Source organism: Hypanus sabinus, chromosome 13 (genome assembly GCF_030144855.1).
Source record: "Hypanus sabinus isolate sHypSab1 chromosome 13, sHypSab1.hap1, whole genome shotgun sequence".
NCBI lineage: Eukaryota > Metazoa > Chordata > Chondrichthyes > Myliobatiformes > Dasyatidae > Hypanus > Hypanus sabinus.
In genome coordinates this window covers 5373309-5390545 of record NC_082718.1, presented here as the reverse complement: position 1 = coordinate 5390545, position 17237 = coordinate 5373309, and the positions used below count along the sequence as shown (strand labels likewise).

General features: G+C 41.4%; 1 protein-coding gene across 3 annotated transcripts in view; it reads right to left on the bottom strand.

The window, feature by feature from the left end:
- Window positions 1–8019: 8019 nt before the first annotated feature.
- LOC132403588 (immunoglobulin lambda-1 light chain-like) overlaps window positions 8020–17237 on the bottom strand; it is a 33973-nt gene continuing 24755 nt past the window's right edge. For all 3 annotated transcript variants that reach the window (XM_059987014.1, XM_059987015.1, XM_059987013.1), the window contains 3 exons: window positions 12281–12370; window positions 10207–10280; window positions 8020–8598 (listed from right to left, as the gene is read on the bottom strand). In XM_059987014.1, coding sequence (XP_059842997.1) covers window positions 8494–8598; window positions 10207–10280; window positions 12281–12370 — 269 coding nt within the window. In that variant the 3' untranslated portion in view covers window positions 8020–8493. The remainder of the gene's footprint in view (window positions 8599–10206; window positions 10281–12280; window positions 12371–17237) is intronic.

Genomic DNA, 17237 nt, shown 5'->3' with positions numbered 1-17237 from the left:
TGTGATGGCAATCGATATCTCTGCTGCTGCTTAATCTTGCACAAGTCGCCGTTCACATCCTGGAAGACACAATCCACATCCGCAGCCAGGCTGATCTGTGAGTATGCAGCAGGCCGGTTTCCCTTCCACCATCCCGTGCCTGTTAGAATACTGAGAAAATGTGACTTGAAGGCGGCTGTCACTGCAGTGAGGTCATTCGCCCTCGCACCATTGCTCCCGCAAAGTGGAGACGAACTGTTTTTGACTCCATACATGGCCTCTTGCATCCGGGCTGGAAGACATCAGAGAAATTGGTTGCACTAAAGTTTGTTTGACATGGCCTCGAAAAGGACTGGCGTGATTGGACTGCAGATTGTGTGGAATACCAGTGGGCAAAAGTTAACTGTCAGGTTCATGTGCCGTTGAGTGAGGGTTTGATCTAGTCAATGTGGAGCTTGCCGTTCCTGTCCCCCTCCCTCCCCCAGGGATTCTCGCACTTTCTTACCATGGTGGACAGAGGTCGTCCCTCCAGCGTTGAAGATGGCCACAGGTTTAGCTCGGGCACCTGGGTTGCTCAGTTTGGCACCCCATCCGATATTTTCTCTGACCATGGTCCTCAATTCATTTCAGACTTTGGTCTGTGATGGCCCAGAACCTCGGTGTTCGGAGACGTCACACCGTGTTTATCACCCGCAGTCCAATGGCCAACGTGAGCAACTTCGCTACTCCTTAAAGACTGAGCGATCCGTGTTGGCATGATCGGCTCCCATGGGTCCTGCTGGGGCTCAGAACTGCTCCAAAGGGGCCCTGCAGTCATCTGCGGCTGTGTTGGAATACAGGCAGCTGTTAGAGTGCCAAGTGATTCCATTCCTGATGCCACGACTGCCTGGTCAGCTCTCAACAGCCTTCCACTCTGCTCAGTGAATTCAATTCCTTCCCACCTATTCCTACTTCCCATCATGGCGTACAGCACTCTGTATTTACAATGGCCTGTTCGTCATTTTGGAATGAAAGAAAATACTGCAATCGTAGATAAGAGGAGTAAACCAGAACATGTTTCGGTAGATTGCCTTAAGCTGGTCCACTGAGAATTGGAGTATTCCCCTGCAATGCTTCTGGTGTCGCGACATGACCATGAGTGTGTCAACTGGATGAGTCTGTTGTTCCTCCACCCATGGACACAGGACCCAGTTGGAGCTCCAGACAGGCCCACAATATCGGGTTGTGTGAACTCTGCAGGCGGCGGGTGCTGTATCGGGTAACGTAATTGGTAGAAATGTACATAATTCACAACCACCAGCATTGAGTTCAGGTTTCGCTTTAAGAGGCTGGACTGATGTGATAACATAATTAAGTTAAAGGTTTTTAGCAAGCTTTTGTTTTGTAGGTTTTGGAGTGCAATAAAATGTGTTACGGGTTTCATTAAACATTAAATACCTCACTTTGTTTAATTGCAGAAACCTACAGAGGTACCAGATTGGAGAGTGGCCACTGTTGTTCCACTGTTTAAGTCAAGTCAAGTTAAGTGCCTTTTATTGTCATTTCGACCATAACTGCTGGTACAGTACACAGTAAAAATGAGACAATGTTTTTCAGGACCATGGTGCTACATGAAATAACACAAAAACTACACTGAACTACGTGAAAACAACACAGAAAAAAAATGCACTAGACTACAGACCTACCCAGGACTGCATAAAGTGCACAAAACAGTACAGGCATTACAATAAATAATAAACAAGACAATAGGCACAGTAGAAGGCAGTAAGTTGGTGTCAGTCACGGCTCTGGGTATTGAGTTTCGAAACTCAAAAGTTTCTAAAACTTTAAAAAAGTTTCTAAACCATAAGCCAGGAAATGATAGTGCGGTGAGTCTTTCACAAGCTGTGGGAAAGCTATTGAAAGACACTCTCAGGGACTGAATAGAAAGACATGGACTAATTTAAGATAGTCAGCTGACTTTGTGTGTGCTCGATCACATTTAACCAATCTTACAGAGCTTTTCGAGGAAGTTACCAGGACAGTGGATGTCATCTACATGGACTTTAGAAAGGCCTTTGGCAAGATCTCACATGGATGGCTGATCAAGCAGGTTCAATCGCTTGGCTTTCAGCAAAGGGAAACCAGGGCATTGCTTATGACAAAACCATAAGGCATAGGAGCAAAAGTAGGATATTTGGCCAATCGTGTCTGCTCTGCCACAAGTTTTTAGTATATTTTTATATAACTTAAAAAGAGTCAGTCACAACACAGACCACTGTAGAACATCACTAGTAATTGGCAGCCAACCAGAAAAGGCTCCCTTTATTCCCACTCTATGCCTCTTGCCAATCAGCCATTGCTTTACCCATGCTAGAACTTTGTTCTTTTCAAGGTGAAACTACCAGAACTACAACCTATTCAATGATACTTGACCCCTTTATCATTGATGCACCATCAATAACTCATGGAGACGTGAGGCAAGATAGGCTATTATTAGCTGGAAGAGAAAGCACTGTCAGCAGCAAGAGACCATCACACAACATCCTGGAGACTGAGGGGGGAGCAGTGCCTCCAATCGCCTTTATACAGGGGTCTGTGGGAGGAGCCACAGGAGCAGTCAGTAGAGGGGTGGGGGGGGGGGGGTTGTCCAGACAGGTATATGTAGTTCGCCACAATCATCAAAGGGATGTTCTCTCTCTGTTGAGATAAGGTAGGTATCAGTCAATCAGATTGAAACAATCAAATATTGAAAAAAAGCAGATTAGGCAAAACCAATTTCAAAAAAACCAACATATGTAATATGATACATTCCTTGAGCGTTAGACAACAGTCCCAGATTAATTCATTTTAATTTATTCAATTGTTTTTTGGTCTTTTCTAAATATTAAAAAAGTTAAACTTTTAAGATTTTTTAAAATAGTTTTTGAATTATTTGGAAAGTTGAACATATTTTACCTCTTTCATAGTTGGCTTCTTCTTAGGCCCATCACTCGTACAGGGGCATAAGTCACAGAAAGCAGCTCACCAGTGTCTTCTGTCCTGGGCCAGTCTTTCAAGTCAGGTGTAGTCCGTCAATACATCTTCTAAGGAAAGATCCTTCTCTCCCAGGGATGAGGTATTTGGGACCATCTGTGGTGGTGTCCTTTCACAAGTGTGACAACTGGCAAACCTGGGAACATGACTAAAATGGCTATCAAAATGCTTTTGAGGTGATGTTGCCTTTTCTCAATAAAAAGATTCCAATGTTTGTTGTGCTTTGTTGTTCAACTGGAGCAGCTGAGTTGAGGGGGTTCTTACCTGGGGATCTGCTTCAGGTAAGGTTTGCTTTAGTGAGTGGGCTAACACAGGCAACAAGTTGGTACTTTACAGAATTGGGACAATAGTTTACATTAGCTGCAGAATTCAAAGTTCAAAGCAAATCATATACAACCCTGAGATTCATTTTCTTGCAGGCATTCTCAATAAATCCAATACCCATAATAGAATCAATGAAAGACCATAAGACGTAGGAGCAGAATGGGCCATTCAGTCCATCGAGTCTGTTCTGCCATTTGATCGTGGCTGATCCCGATCCCACTCAGCCCCATACACCTGCCTTCTCGCCATATCTTTTGATGCCCTCACTGATCAGGAAATGATCAACTTCCACCTTAAATATGCCCATAGACTTGGCCTCCACTGCAGTCTGTGGCAGAGCATTCCACAGATTTACTACTCTCAGGCTAAAAAAAAAAATCCTCCTTTATTAAGGCTGTGCCCTCTAGTTCTGGATACTCCCACCTTAGGAAACATCCTCTCCACATCCACAACTAGTCCTTTCAACATTTGGTAGGATTCAACAAGATCTCCCTGGATTCTTCTAAACTGAAGTGAATACAGGCCCAAAGTTGCCATATGGTAATCATACCCCTTCATTGTTGTGAATTATCCTTGTGAACTCCTCTGGACTCTTTTCAATGACCACACATCCTTTCTGAGATTTGAGGCCCAAAATTGTTGACAATACTTCAAGTGTGGCCCAACTAGTGTCTTATCTCTTTCCTTTTATATTCTATTTTCCTTGAAATAAATGGCAACATTGCATTTGCCTTCTTTACCACATCTGCCCCTTTTTTGCTTTTTCCATTTTCCAATTTGTCTAAATCCTGTTGCAATTGCATTACTTCCTCAGCACTACCTACCCCTCCACCTATCTTCGTATCATATGCAAACTTTGTCACAAAACCATCAATTCCATTATCTAAATCATTGAAAAACAATGTGAAAAGCAGCGGTCCCAATACTGACCCCTGAGGAACACCACTAGTCACTGGCAGCCAACCAGAAAAGGCCCCTTTCAATTCCACTTGCTGTCTCCTGCCTGTCAACAATTCCTCTATCCATGCCAGTATCTTTCCTGTAACACCATAGGATTTTATCTTGTTAAACAGCCTCATGTGAGGCACCTTATCAAATGCCTTCTGAAAATCCAGTAAATGACATCCACTGCCGCTCCTTTGTCCACCCTGCTTGTTACTTCCTCGAAGACCTCTTAAACAGATTTGTCAGGCAAAATTTCCTTTGATAGAAACCATGCTGACTTTAACTTATTTTATCATTAGTCTCCAAGTACTCCAAAACCTCATCCATAAAAATAGACTCCAACACTTTCCCAGTCACTGAGGTTAGGCTAACTGGCCTATAATTTCCTCCTTTCTTAAAGAGTGGAGTGACATTTGCAATCTTCCAGTCCTCTGGGACCATGCAAGAATCATGTGATTCTTAAAAGATCATGACCAATGCATCCGTTTTCTCTTCAGTAGCTTTTGAGGACTCTGGGATGTCGTCCATCTGGTCCAGGTGACTTACCCGCCTTAAGACCTTTGAGTTTGCCTCGCACTTTTTTCTTTAGGGTGGACAACCAGTGTGCGAAAGACAACGAACTATAAATATAAAAATAAAGAAATAATAACAATATACAGTAAATAGATAAATAATTAAATATCAAAAACATGAGATGAAGAGTCTTTCAGAGTGAGTCCATGGGGTATGGGAACAGTTCAGTGAAGGGGCAAGTGCAGTTGAGTGGAATAATCTTCTCTGGTTCAAGAGCTTGATGGTTCTGGGGTAAGCAAAGGCTAAATTCTTTGAGGAAATAACAAGCAGGACAGACAATGGAGAATCAGTTGATGTTGTGTACTTGGACTTTCAGAAGACCTTTGTCAATGTGCCACACATGAGGTTGCTTAACAAACTAATCTTAGACAGGTTAGGAGAATGGGCAAAGAAATAGCAGATGGAATACAGTGTTGGGAAGTGTGCACTTTTGTAGAGGAAATGAAAGGGTTGACTATTTTCTAAATGGAGAGAAAATACAAAAAAAACTGAGGTGCAAAGGGACTTGGGAGTCCTTGTGCAGGATTCCCCGAAGGTTACTTTGCCGGTCGAGTCTGTGGTGAGGAAGGCAAATGCAATGTTAGCATTCATTCCAAGAGGGCTAGAGTACAAAAGCAAGGATGTAATATTGAAACTTTATGAAGTACTGGTGAGGCCTCACTTGGAATAGAGAGAGCAGTTTTGGGCCCCTTATCTTAAAAAGGATGTGCTGAAACTAGAGAAGGTTCAAATGTGGCTCCCAAAAGTGATTCTGGGATTGAATGGCTTGTTATGTGAAAAATGTTTGGTGGCTCTGGGCCTGTATTCACTGGAATTCATAAGAATGAAGGGTGACCTCATTGAAACCTATCGAACAGTGAAAGGCCTTGACAGAGTGGATGTGGAGAGAATGTTTCCTCTGGTGGGAGAGTCTAAGACATGAGGACACAGTCTTAGAATGGGGGAGGGGGAGTGATGTCCTTTTAGAACTTTAGCCAGAGAGTGGTGAATCTGTTGAATTCACAGGCAGCTTTGGAGGCCAAGTCTTTATGTATATTTAAGACAAAGGTAGATAGATTCTTGATTGGTCAGGGCACAAAGGGATACAGGGAGGGGCTGAGAGCAAAATTGTATCAACCATGATGAAATGGCAGAACAGAATTGATGGGCCAAATGGCCTAATTCTGCTCCTATACCTACAGTCTTCTGGTCTAAAATATGTCCGGAATTTTTCCCTAACATGCATATGACATGACCTTTGACTTTTATTGGTTTTCTCTCATTATAAGTTCCTAAGTCTGAGGAGCCAATGGTAATCTTTAGAAATATGGTTGCCGTCGCAATATACACACAGTGGCCACAGGAGTGTCCTCCTGTACCTAATAAAGTGGCCACTGAGTGTATGTTCATGGTCTTCTGCTGCTGTAGCCCGTCCACTCCAAGGTTCAACGTGTTGTTCATTCAGAGATGCTCTGCTGCACACCACTGTTGTAATATCTGCTTATCTGAGTTACTGTCACCTTCCTGTCAGCTTGAATCAGTCCGACCATTCTCCACTGATCTCTGAGCACTTTTGCCCACAGAACTGCTGCTCACTGGATGGTTTTTTTGTGCAATTTTCTGTAAACTCTAGAGACTGTTGTTTGTGAAAATCCCAGGAGATCAGCAGTTTCTGTGAGACACAAAGCGCCCTGTCTGGCACCAACAATCATTCCACGGTCAAAGTCACTTAGAACTTCCCCATTCTAATGTTTTCTCTGAGCAACAATTGAACCTCTTGACCATGTCTGCATGCTTTTATGCACTGAGTCGCTGCCACATGATTGGCTGATTAGGTATTTGTATTAATGATCAGGTGTACAGGTGTGCCTAATAAAGTGGCCGCTGACTGTAGCAAATCCAGCAAACAATTTATACACGGGATTTCCCAAAAAAAAGAACAGAGTTGGAAACAAGATAATCTTTTCTAATTATTTCTGTTGAAGGATAAATAATTAAGATGAATTCCTTTGTTCCTTCGATAACATTTACAAGTCTTTTAATATTCACCAGAATAGAATTTAGGAGCTTTGAACTTAAAGAACCCCTTCAGTCCCTTAGATTGAGACAATCAAATCTTGAAATCTCTCAGGAGAATAAGCAAAACCAATTTAGAAATCCGTATCATGCAGAATATAATATATCTTGGGCATTAGACAATAGTTTCACATTAGGCAACATACGCAAAATGCTGGAGTAGCTCAGCGGGTCAGGCAGCATCTGTGGATGGGAATAAACATGGACCTTTCAGGTCAGGACCCTCTTCGGGACTGGAAAGGAAGGGGAGAAGTCAGAGTAACAAGGTGGAGGGGGGAGGAAGAAGTACAAGGTGGTAGGTGAAACTGGGAGAGATGGAGGAGGTGAAGTAATGAGCTAGGAAGTTGATTGGTGAAAGAGATAAAGGGCTAGGGATGGAGACGACCAGAAGACCATGGAAGGAAAGGGAAGGGGGAGGAGCACCAGAGGCAGGTGATGGGCAGGTATGAAGAGAATGTGTGAGAGCGAAACAAGAATGGGGAATGGTGAAGAAGAGGAGGGAAGGTAATTACCGCAAGTTCAAAAAAATCAATGTTCATGCCAACTTGATGGACAGAATATATGGTGTTGTTCCCCCAAATTGGCAGTAGAGAAGGTCATGGACTGACATGTCGGAATGGGAGTGGGAAGTAGAATTGAAATGGTTGGCCACCGGGAAATCTCGCTTTTTGTGGCAGACAAAGCAAAGATTCTCGATGAACCAGATTAATTAATTTTAATCCATTTAGTTATTTTTCAGTCTTATAATTATTTCATTCTTAAAATATTATAAGAATTTTAGCTTTTTTAATAGTTTTTGAATAATTGTGGAAGTTGAATATATTTGATGGTTTTCACAGGTTTGACAGCTGGTAAACCTGGGAACAAGGCTCAACTGGCCATCAAAGTGAAGTTGCCTTTTGTCAGTAGAAAGTTCGCAGTACTTTGTTGTTCTTTGTTGGAGCCAGCTGACCTGAGAGGGTTCATGTCTGTGGAATGCTTCAGGTAAGAATGTGCTTTATTGAGCAGGCAAGTACTGGCATCAAGTTGGCACTTGATAGAATAGGGACAGTAGTTTACATTAAATTCTATCTGTAGAATTTAGATTACTTTTGAAGAGTTTTGAAATAAATAGTTTGAAACAATGGCTAAAATATATCCATTTTATTTTACCTCATCTGATTGTATGCTCGCACAGAATAAAGAAGCATAATACAGAAACAATAATGGTACCACCACAATTTTGACCCAGAACATCAATAATTTCTTCCTTTCCCCCATCCAGATGCTGCTCACCCCATTTAGTTCTTCCAGCAGATTGTTTGTTGCTGAAGATTTCAGCATCTGCCATCTCTTGTGCCTCTAATACCGAGACAGCCAAACAGAACAGTAACTTTCAGCACAAGACTAATCCACTAAGGCAGCATGTACAGAACAGACCATATTTTCACCCAAACACAACATAAACACTAACTCTCAGAAGATGAAAACAAATGATAAACTGTCAATGATATCATTAAAGGATTTGGATGCACAAGTTCGATCCAGGTTTTATTGAAGAATGTTCCGATTTATTTCTAATAAGCTGCTTCATTTTTTACAGGTGCCTTCTCCGTTAGTCTTTCAGTGAAGAACTGGGCTGTAGACAACCTCCTCATGCATCCTCGCTCTCTGCATGGTTCCCCATTGTAGTTCAGCATAGCAGACCTCTTCCTTACATTTCTCATTCTAAAAAAAACAGGAAAAGCATGTGCATTCTTTTACTTTTGTCTTTTCATTTTACCATCTCAGGCCTTCTAACTACCAATGAACCACAATTTAAAGGCAAAGATTAATATTGTTTAATTTCACAGATGATAGAGAATTTACCTCATACAGAAAATACACCACAGGCAACAATATAATGAGAGAATAGGGATTTAAGTGTATAGTCCTAATTGATGTAAAGCCACTGTAGATACAGATCAAGATGACACAAACTGTTCTATTCAAAGGCAGGTTAAGTGTAAAAAGCAATTTGTACTGTAGATGTTCTGATAAAAGCCAATGAGATTGTTCAAGTAGGACCTCAGAGGACCTAAAGATAGACTTTGAGGGGGTAGGTTTGTTAGGATGTGTCGAAATGAAGCTTCACAGCTATTCCATAATCTCAAGTTTGATTTATCAGCTAACCAAGGATGTTTAAAATGGTATCACATAGTTATACTAAGTGTTCAAAAGATAAGAATTGTAGATGACGGAGGAAGACAAAAGGCATGAAATTACAGGCTACTTCTAGCTTAATGTCTGTCAGAGGGAAAATGTTACTTAAGTCATTATAGCAGGGGACCAAGAAAAACGCAAAGCAAGGTTCACCACATTGATTCCTGGGATGGCAGGACTTTCATATGAAGGCTAGGCTTATACTCACAAGAATTAGAAGATTGAGGGAGATCTTATTGAAATGTACAAAATTCTAAAGGGATTGGACAGGCTAGATGCTGGAAGATTGTTTCCGATGTTGAAGAAGTTCAGAATGAGGGGTCACAGTTTAAGGATAAAGGGGAAGCCTTTTAGGACCAAAATAAGGAAAAACTTCTTCACACAGAGAGTGGTGAATCTGTGGAATTCTCTGCCACAGGAAATAGTTGAGGCCTGTTCATTAACTATATTTAAGAGAGTTAGATATGGCCCTTGTGGCTAAAGGGATTGGGGGTATGGAGAGAAAGCAGGTACAGGATTTTGAGTTGGATGATCAGCCATGATCATACCGAATGGCGGTGCAGGTTTGAAGGGCTGAATGGCCTACTCTTGCACCTATTTTCTATGTTTCTATGTTTAATCAGGCATTGTCAACATGTCTGTGAAAGAGAAAATGTGATTTGTTGGAATTCTCTGAAGATGTAACAGGTCATAGAGTCATAAAACATGGAAACAGGCCTTGAGGTCCAGCTAGTCTGTCCCGAATATGTCATGTGAATGTAACCACCCACCCTGGCATTACCATCGATGAGACTCCTGCAGATTTCTATTGACCAAAAATCCAGCTGCCCAAACAAATAAATCCGGGGGCTCACCATGTGATACAAACTTATATCACCATTTCCAATGAGCTGTAACTGTGCTTGTTTGGTAGCTGAGTTTTTGTGTAATTGGAGGTAAAACTTAGCAGTACACCAGGAATCCTGAAGATCCATCCATTTTCATTGCCTATATCCAAACTTAAACTCATTTGAACGAGCTTCTCCTGATCTGACTGTATGGGAACACTACAGAATTTTGACAGGCAAATGAACATTGGCTTTGAATTATTAACTACAGAGGCTTAAACTTCTTAAGAATTAATTTTACACTTACCATGTTGTTCTGTCCAAGGTCCAATGTTCGATTACTGGCTTGAATCCTCTTTTGCTCTTGAATTTTCTTCCTTTCTACATAAAATGATAATGAGAGTTAATGATTAGTTTTAAAGAATAGTCTTTGAAACTGTAGCAGTGTTGAGGTATGGACCAAACTGAAATATATATTAATGATTTCAAGGTAGTTACATCTGATATTAAAGAACATAGAACAATACAGCACAGCGCAGGACCTTTGGCCCATCATGTTGTGCTGACCTTTTAATCTACTCCAAGATTATTCTAACACTTCTCCCACATAGCTCTCCATTTTCTTTCATACTTGTGCCTACTGATGCACCATCAATAACTCACTCTGAGACATAAAGGCGAGATATCGGTTTTTATTGACTGGAAGAAGGAACAAGCAGTGAGTGACCACCATACTACATCCTGGAGACTGAGAGGCCGGGCTCAGGCTTCAATCGCCTTTATACCGGGGTCTGTGAGAGGAGCCACAGGAGCAGTCAGCAGGGGGCATGTCCAGACAGGTATATGTAGTTTACCACACCTACTTAAGAGTCTCTTAAATGACCCTAATGTATCTGTCTCTACTATCATACCCACAGTGTGTTCTACCTCTGACAACCCCCTGTATTTTCCTCCAATCACCTTAAAAGTATGTCCTCTCATATCAGGAATTGCCACTCTGGGGAAAAGGTGTTGACTGTCCACTCTCTCTTTGCCTCTTAACATCCTAGACACTTCTATCAGATTTCCTGCCATCCTCCTTTGCCCCAAAGAGAAAAGCCCGAGCTCACTCAACTTTCCAAGATAAGATTTGTTCTTTAATCAAGGCAGCATCCTGGTAGATCTCCTCTGCACCTTCGCTAAAGCTTGTACATCCAAGGTTTATAGAGTTGTAGCTTTACCTTATAACACCACCATGGATGGTCTCAAGTCCCGCTGTGAAAGGAGGAGGGTTGGGCTTGGGGCTGTCAAAAGCCAGAACTAAAGAAACACCAACAGAGGTTCCAGAGACCTCATTCCTGGAGAGGAAGGATTTTTGTAGATGGGTTACACCTGGGAACTGGCCCGGGACACAGAACTCTGGTGAGCTGCTGTCGGCAGCCTGTACCCCCAATAGGAGTGATAGGCTTCAGAAGAAGGAGAAAATTACTTATGGATTTTGAACTTAATCCCCCAACTAGCAACTCCGTGTGACGCCTTAACCACCTTTTCAACTTCCATGGCAACTTTGAGGGATCTATGAATTTGGACCTTAAGAAGCCTCTGTTCCTCTACACTGGAAAGAATCCTGCCATTAACATCGAGCTCAACCTTCCAAAGTGTATCACTTCACACTCTTCAAGTTAGAATTCTACCTGTCTCTTCTCAGTCTAACTCAGCATCATGTTAATTTCCTGTTGTAACCTACAACAACCTTATGCACTATCCACCATTCTTTGTGTCATCTGCAAACTCACTAACCTACCATTCCACTTCTTCATGTAGGTTACTGTAATTATAAAAGTCACAAGGAGCTTGGGTCCCAGATCGGATCACTGAAGAACACCTCTGGTCACAGACCTCCAGGTCGAATATTCTCCATATACTCCTGCTCCCTGCCTTCTGTGGGCAGGCAAGGCAATTCTAAGTCCTTGCTGCTAAGTTTCCCTGCATCCCGTATCACCTGAATTTCTGATTGAGCCTACCATGGGGAACCTTGTAGGGTGCCTTACTAAAATCCAAGCACACCACGTCCACTGCTCTACCTTCATCAGTTTGTTTTGTCACACCTTTGGAAAAATTCAATTAGACTCGTGTGACACAATCTGCCCCTCACAAAGCCATGCTGACTATCACTAATTACACTATGCTTCTACAAATGCTGGTAAATCCCATCTCCAAGAATCTTCTCCAACGGTTTGCCCACTACTGATGTCTATACTTCCTAGTTTGTGTAATATTATGATGTTGATTATGAAATAAGACATTGGATGCAAATACAGGTGGATTGAGGATTATGGTGCAGAGTTAGGATAAAAGCTGAAAACGGGGGGATATATTAAATTGCCTGTGAAATAACATACCACATGCACATTTTCTAAGGAAGAGTAGAAGAAGGATAACGCAAGCTGTTCCTCCACTTATGGAAAGTAAAATGGAAATCCATTTATAACCTATGGAAAACTGGAATTATTAAAACGCTCATTGCATCGATCATTTAGACAACACTTCAAATCAATTTCAATACATTCAATCTTCTTATCCAAAGCAACTTTATGCAGTGACTCATTACCCTGCACCATACTTTTTCAATTAATCCTTCCAATCTATCATTGCAAAATTAAATATCATTTATAGTTCTGCATTTTCTGAAAACAGTTTTTATATGGAACAAATATATGGATTTCTATACAACTATTATTTAAGTTCGCAATTAGAATCAGAATCAGAGTTAATATCACTGACATATTTAAGTCGGGGGTGAATATTGGTAGCTCGGGTTCAGGATTTCCAATACTCACCACTATCCTAAACAACTTCAGGCAAGCAACACTGAAACCAACAACAGCACACTGAGGATGTCACTTTGATTGGTGATGAGACGTCTGTGCAGGCTAATTGCTGAGCTCAGTGAACTCCACAACATCAAGTCACTGACACAAGTCATTAAATTTGTTGCAATACACAAAAAATACTATAAATTACAATAATAAATATCCTGTATATATTGAAAAATAAACTAAATGAGTAGTGCAGAAAGGGAGCAAAAACAGTGAGGTGGTGTTAATGAGCTGGTTCGCTGTCTGCTCAGAAATCTGATGGAGGAGGAGTAGAAGCTGTTCCTAAAACATTCAGCGTGTCTCTACAAAATGTCTGAATATTTTGACTTGGCTCATATTATGGATGCTACTTTCAATTGTTTGAATTGAATACAAGCTGCATTTTGACTTCAAGTAGTGAAGAAGCACTGGACCTGAAAACTAGATGGAGGTTTGGGGAAAAGGCCTCCAGGGTGAGAGCTCATCGTTGTGGGGCAGTTCCCTGGCTGGAATGGTGAAAGTACTCGCAGGAGTTGGGTGATGGATGAGCAAGAAAGCCAGTTTCAAGAAAATTATCATACTTTTCGTGGATCGTGGACGCATTGGTAATCATTTTCCAATGTTCTATAGATTCAGGAACAGTTCCTGCTGACTGGAGGGTGGCTAATGTTGTCCCACTTTTCAAGAAAGGAGGGAGAGAGAAAACAGGGAATTATAGACCGCTTAGCCTGACGTCAGTAGTGGGAAAGATGCTGGAGTCAATTATTAAAGAGGAAATTATGACACATTTGGATAGCAGTAGAAGGATCAGTCCGAGTCAGCATGGATTTATGAAGGGAAAATCATGCTTGACTAATCTTCTGGAGTTTTTTGAGGATGTAACTATGAAAATGGACAAGGGAGAGCCAGTGGATGTAGTGTACCTGGACTTCCAGAAAGCTTTTGATAAAGTCCCACATAGGAGATTAGTGGGCATAATTAGGGCACATGGTATTGGGGGCAAAGTACTGACATGGATTGAAAATTGGCTGGCTGACAGGAAACAAAGAGTAGCGATTAACGGGTCCCTTTCGGAATGGCAGGCTGTGACCTGTGGGGTACCACAAGGTTCGGTGCTGGGACCGCAGCTGTTTACAATATACATTAATGATTTAGATGAAGGGATTAAAAGTAACATTAGCAAATTTGCTGATGACACAAAGCTGGTTGGCAGTGTGAAATGTCAGGAGGATGTTATGAGAATCCAGGGTGACTTGGACAGGTTGGGTGAGTGGGCAAATGCAGCTTAATGTGGATAAATGTGAGGTTATCCACTTTGGTGGCAAGAACAAGAAGGCAGATTACTATCTAAATGGAGTCAAGTTAGGAAAAGGGGAAGTACAACGAGATCTAGGCATTCTTGTACATCAGTCAATGAAAGCAAGCATGCAGGTGCAGCAGGCAGTGAAGAAAGCTAATGGGATGCTGGCCTTTATAACAAGAGGAATTGAGTATAGGAGTAAAGAGGTCCTTCTGCAGCTGTACAGGGCCCTGGTGAGACCCCACCTGGAGTATTGTGTGCAGTTTTGGTCTCCAAATTTGAGGAAGGACATTCTTGCTATTGAGGGAGTGCAGCGTAGGTTCACAAGGTTAATTCCCAGAATGGCGGGACTGTCATATGTTGAAAGATTGGAGCGACTGGGCTTGTATACACTGGAATTTAGAAGGATGACAGGGGATCTGATTGAAACATATAAGATCATTAAGGGATTGGACACGCTGGAGGCAGGAAGCATGTTCCCGCTGATGGGTGAGTCCAGAACTAGAGGCCACAGTTAAGAATAAGTGGTAGGCCATTTAGAACAGAGATGCGGAAAAACTTTTTCACCCAGAGAGTGGTGGATATGTGGAATGCTCTGCCCTAGAAGGCAGTGGAGGCCAAGTCTCTGGATGCTTTCAAGAGAAAGTTAGATAGAGCTCTTATAGATAGCGGGGTCAAGGGATATGGGGAGATGGCAGGAACGGGGTACTGATTGTGTATGATCAGCCATAATCACAGTGAATGGCAGTGCTGTCCAGAAGGGCCGAATGGCCTACTCCTGCACCTACTGTCTATTGTCTACTTTCTTTAGAAGACCTGTTGAGCTCCAAATCTGCCCATTTTGTCAGGTGAACTTTGCTAAAAGAAATGTCCTGTATACCTATAAATGAGGTCATCTACAAACCCACTATTTCTGTTCCTGTTGAAGTCTTTACAGTGGTGAAAAAAATTATTCCTCGTGAACACGCTGTCTGTCTGACTTTGTGGTCAAACTGAACTAGGATATCTTAAATGTTATGCCTTCAATGTAGTTACACTTGATGTTTTGCTTATTATAATCACTACAAAATGGAACAATAGAATGCACAAGGTAAGTGGAATGTCAAGCTGTCTGTTCAGAGTCCAATCAAAATTTGTCATCATCTACTGGAAGGTCACCAACATTTGGGAATAGACTCTCTATTTGTTAAGGCTTTTTGTTTATATGACGTATTACACTTAAAAATCAAATCCATCTGTCCCCTTCTGGACACATTATATATTGGTTTTATGCTTTCCATTTTTATAACTGTTTTCCATTTGCTGTTTTTAATTTAGTTTCCTTCCTTACTAGTTGTTACTTTTTGAGGTGATTTGACAGTGAGACTTCCTATTTTTAATTTCAGTAAGTGAAGTTATTTGTTTTCATAAATTCCTAAATTTTAAAACTATTTTTGATTCTATCAATATACTTGAATAGTTTAATCTGAAAATCCACCTTCCACATAGTTCCATCGTTAAAAACTCAAATGTGTGAAGTTATTTGACTGGACTAGATCTGGTCCTACATCAATTGCATTTCAATTTGCTGACATTTTGATGTAGCACAGTACCCGAAACCACAAAACTTGTTTATCATTAAGAGACGGAAATGGACATATGTTTGTGTAGAAAATTAGCTCCATTTAACTGTTTTCTCGATCTTCTTGTGATGCAGTAATGAGAATTGTAGTTTTTTTATGTATAGAGTTTCTTTAATTTCTTCAGCTTGTGCCAGTTACTTTACAATTAATTAATTACCTTTAAATTGTGTGAGAAGTGTGACTTTTAACAACCGAATAAAAGCAATGGGACAACCACCATTTTCTATTTCGAAACTTAGAAGTGTTATATAAGCAAATATGGTGACTAATTCAAGTATAATAATATTTAGAAAATAGAAGGAAGTTGTTGAATACCATAATCTATTTCTGGTTGATCTTGAACTTGCTGCTGAAAAACCTATTGTCCTTCACAACTAGTTGCACAAGATCTTTCACTTCCTTTTAACAGGCAAATGAGGTTTTGGGTTAGTGTACGCTCTCAGTTCTGTATTGGAGCGTTCGCCTAGATCTTGCTAAGGGAGCCTGAACTCAATCTTCAAACTCAGCTTAGATGTTGCCAAGTGAATCAAACTTAAGGTTAAGGGGATATTTGCAGGCTTCCTTCATAGCGTTGCAATACCTTGTTTTTATACTTATGTTTGTTCACATTTGTTGTTGAACTGTGGTAGCGCCATCCTTTGATCTATTGAAAGCACAAGAAATAGTCTTTGACATTAAATTATTGGTTCCATTTTGCAATCTGCTTGTCAGCACTCAAACTTCACTGCCTATTTTCTCTTTCTACAGAATCTAGCCTGCACTGTTCATCTTGAAATTTTATTGCTAGAATTCTTGTGGCAAAGTGCTTGAATACTCCATTTAAGAAAGTTGTTTGCATTGGTAAGGAGCTATATTTGCATGCATTCAATTTCCATGTGGCATAGGTTAATGGATGGATCCTCCCCAAATGTATCAGGAATTTCCAGTTCGAACAGCCAGTGCAGCAGAAGGAATATTGCAACAGCATTTTAAAGGTTGCTTTCAGATATAAGAGATGGTAGGTTCAGACTGAGTTACTCATTAGGGAATGGCCATGTTTGAGCTGTAATAGTGCTGAGAGTTTGATTCAGGACTCTTTCCTGGGAGTAGACTGAGCAACAGAATCTGGCAAGTGCATGCAAGATTCTCCTTAAAATTACTCTCCCTATTGGAGAGCTGAGATGGCAGTGGCAAACACCTCCTGCAGGACATAGATCAGGGAGAAGTCACTAGGAAGCTCCTGGTGACTTCACCTTTAGGAAGTTTGACTAATTGTCGCTCCGGCTGACTGCATTAGTTCTTAGTTTTGTCTGGGATGCTGACGACATCATTGACAAGAGCTTCAGTGAGGTGGCCAAGCCTACGATGCAGGTAGCAGTTTGTTGTGTGACCACTAGGAAAGGTAGAGTGACAGGTGGACAGTCAAGATCACCCCAAATATATCAGGAGACAAACCTAACCAGAACCCCTTGCAAGTGCTGTCCAAACAGCCTCCACATTTCTGTCGTACATTGACTAGAGGTCCCTCACGGCAGGCTCATCAGAAATTGAGCTGAATGGGATCCATGGTGACTCGGCCATTTGGATTCAGCACTGGTTT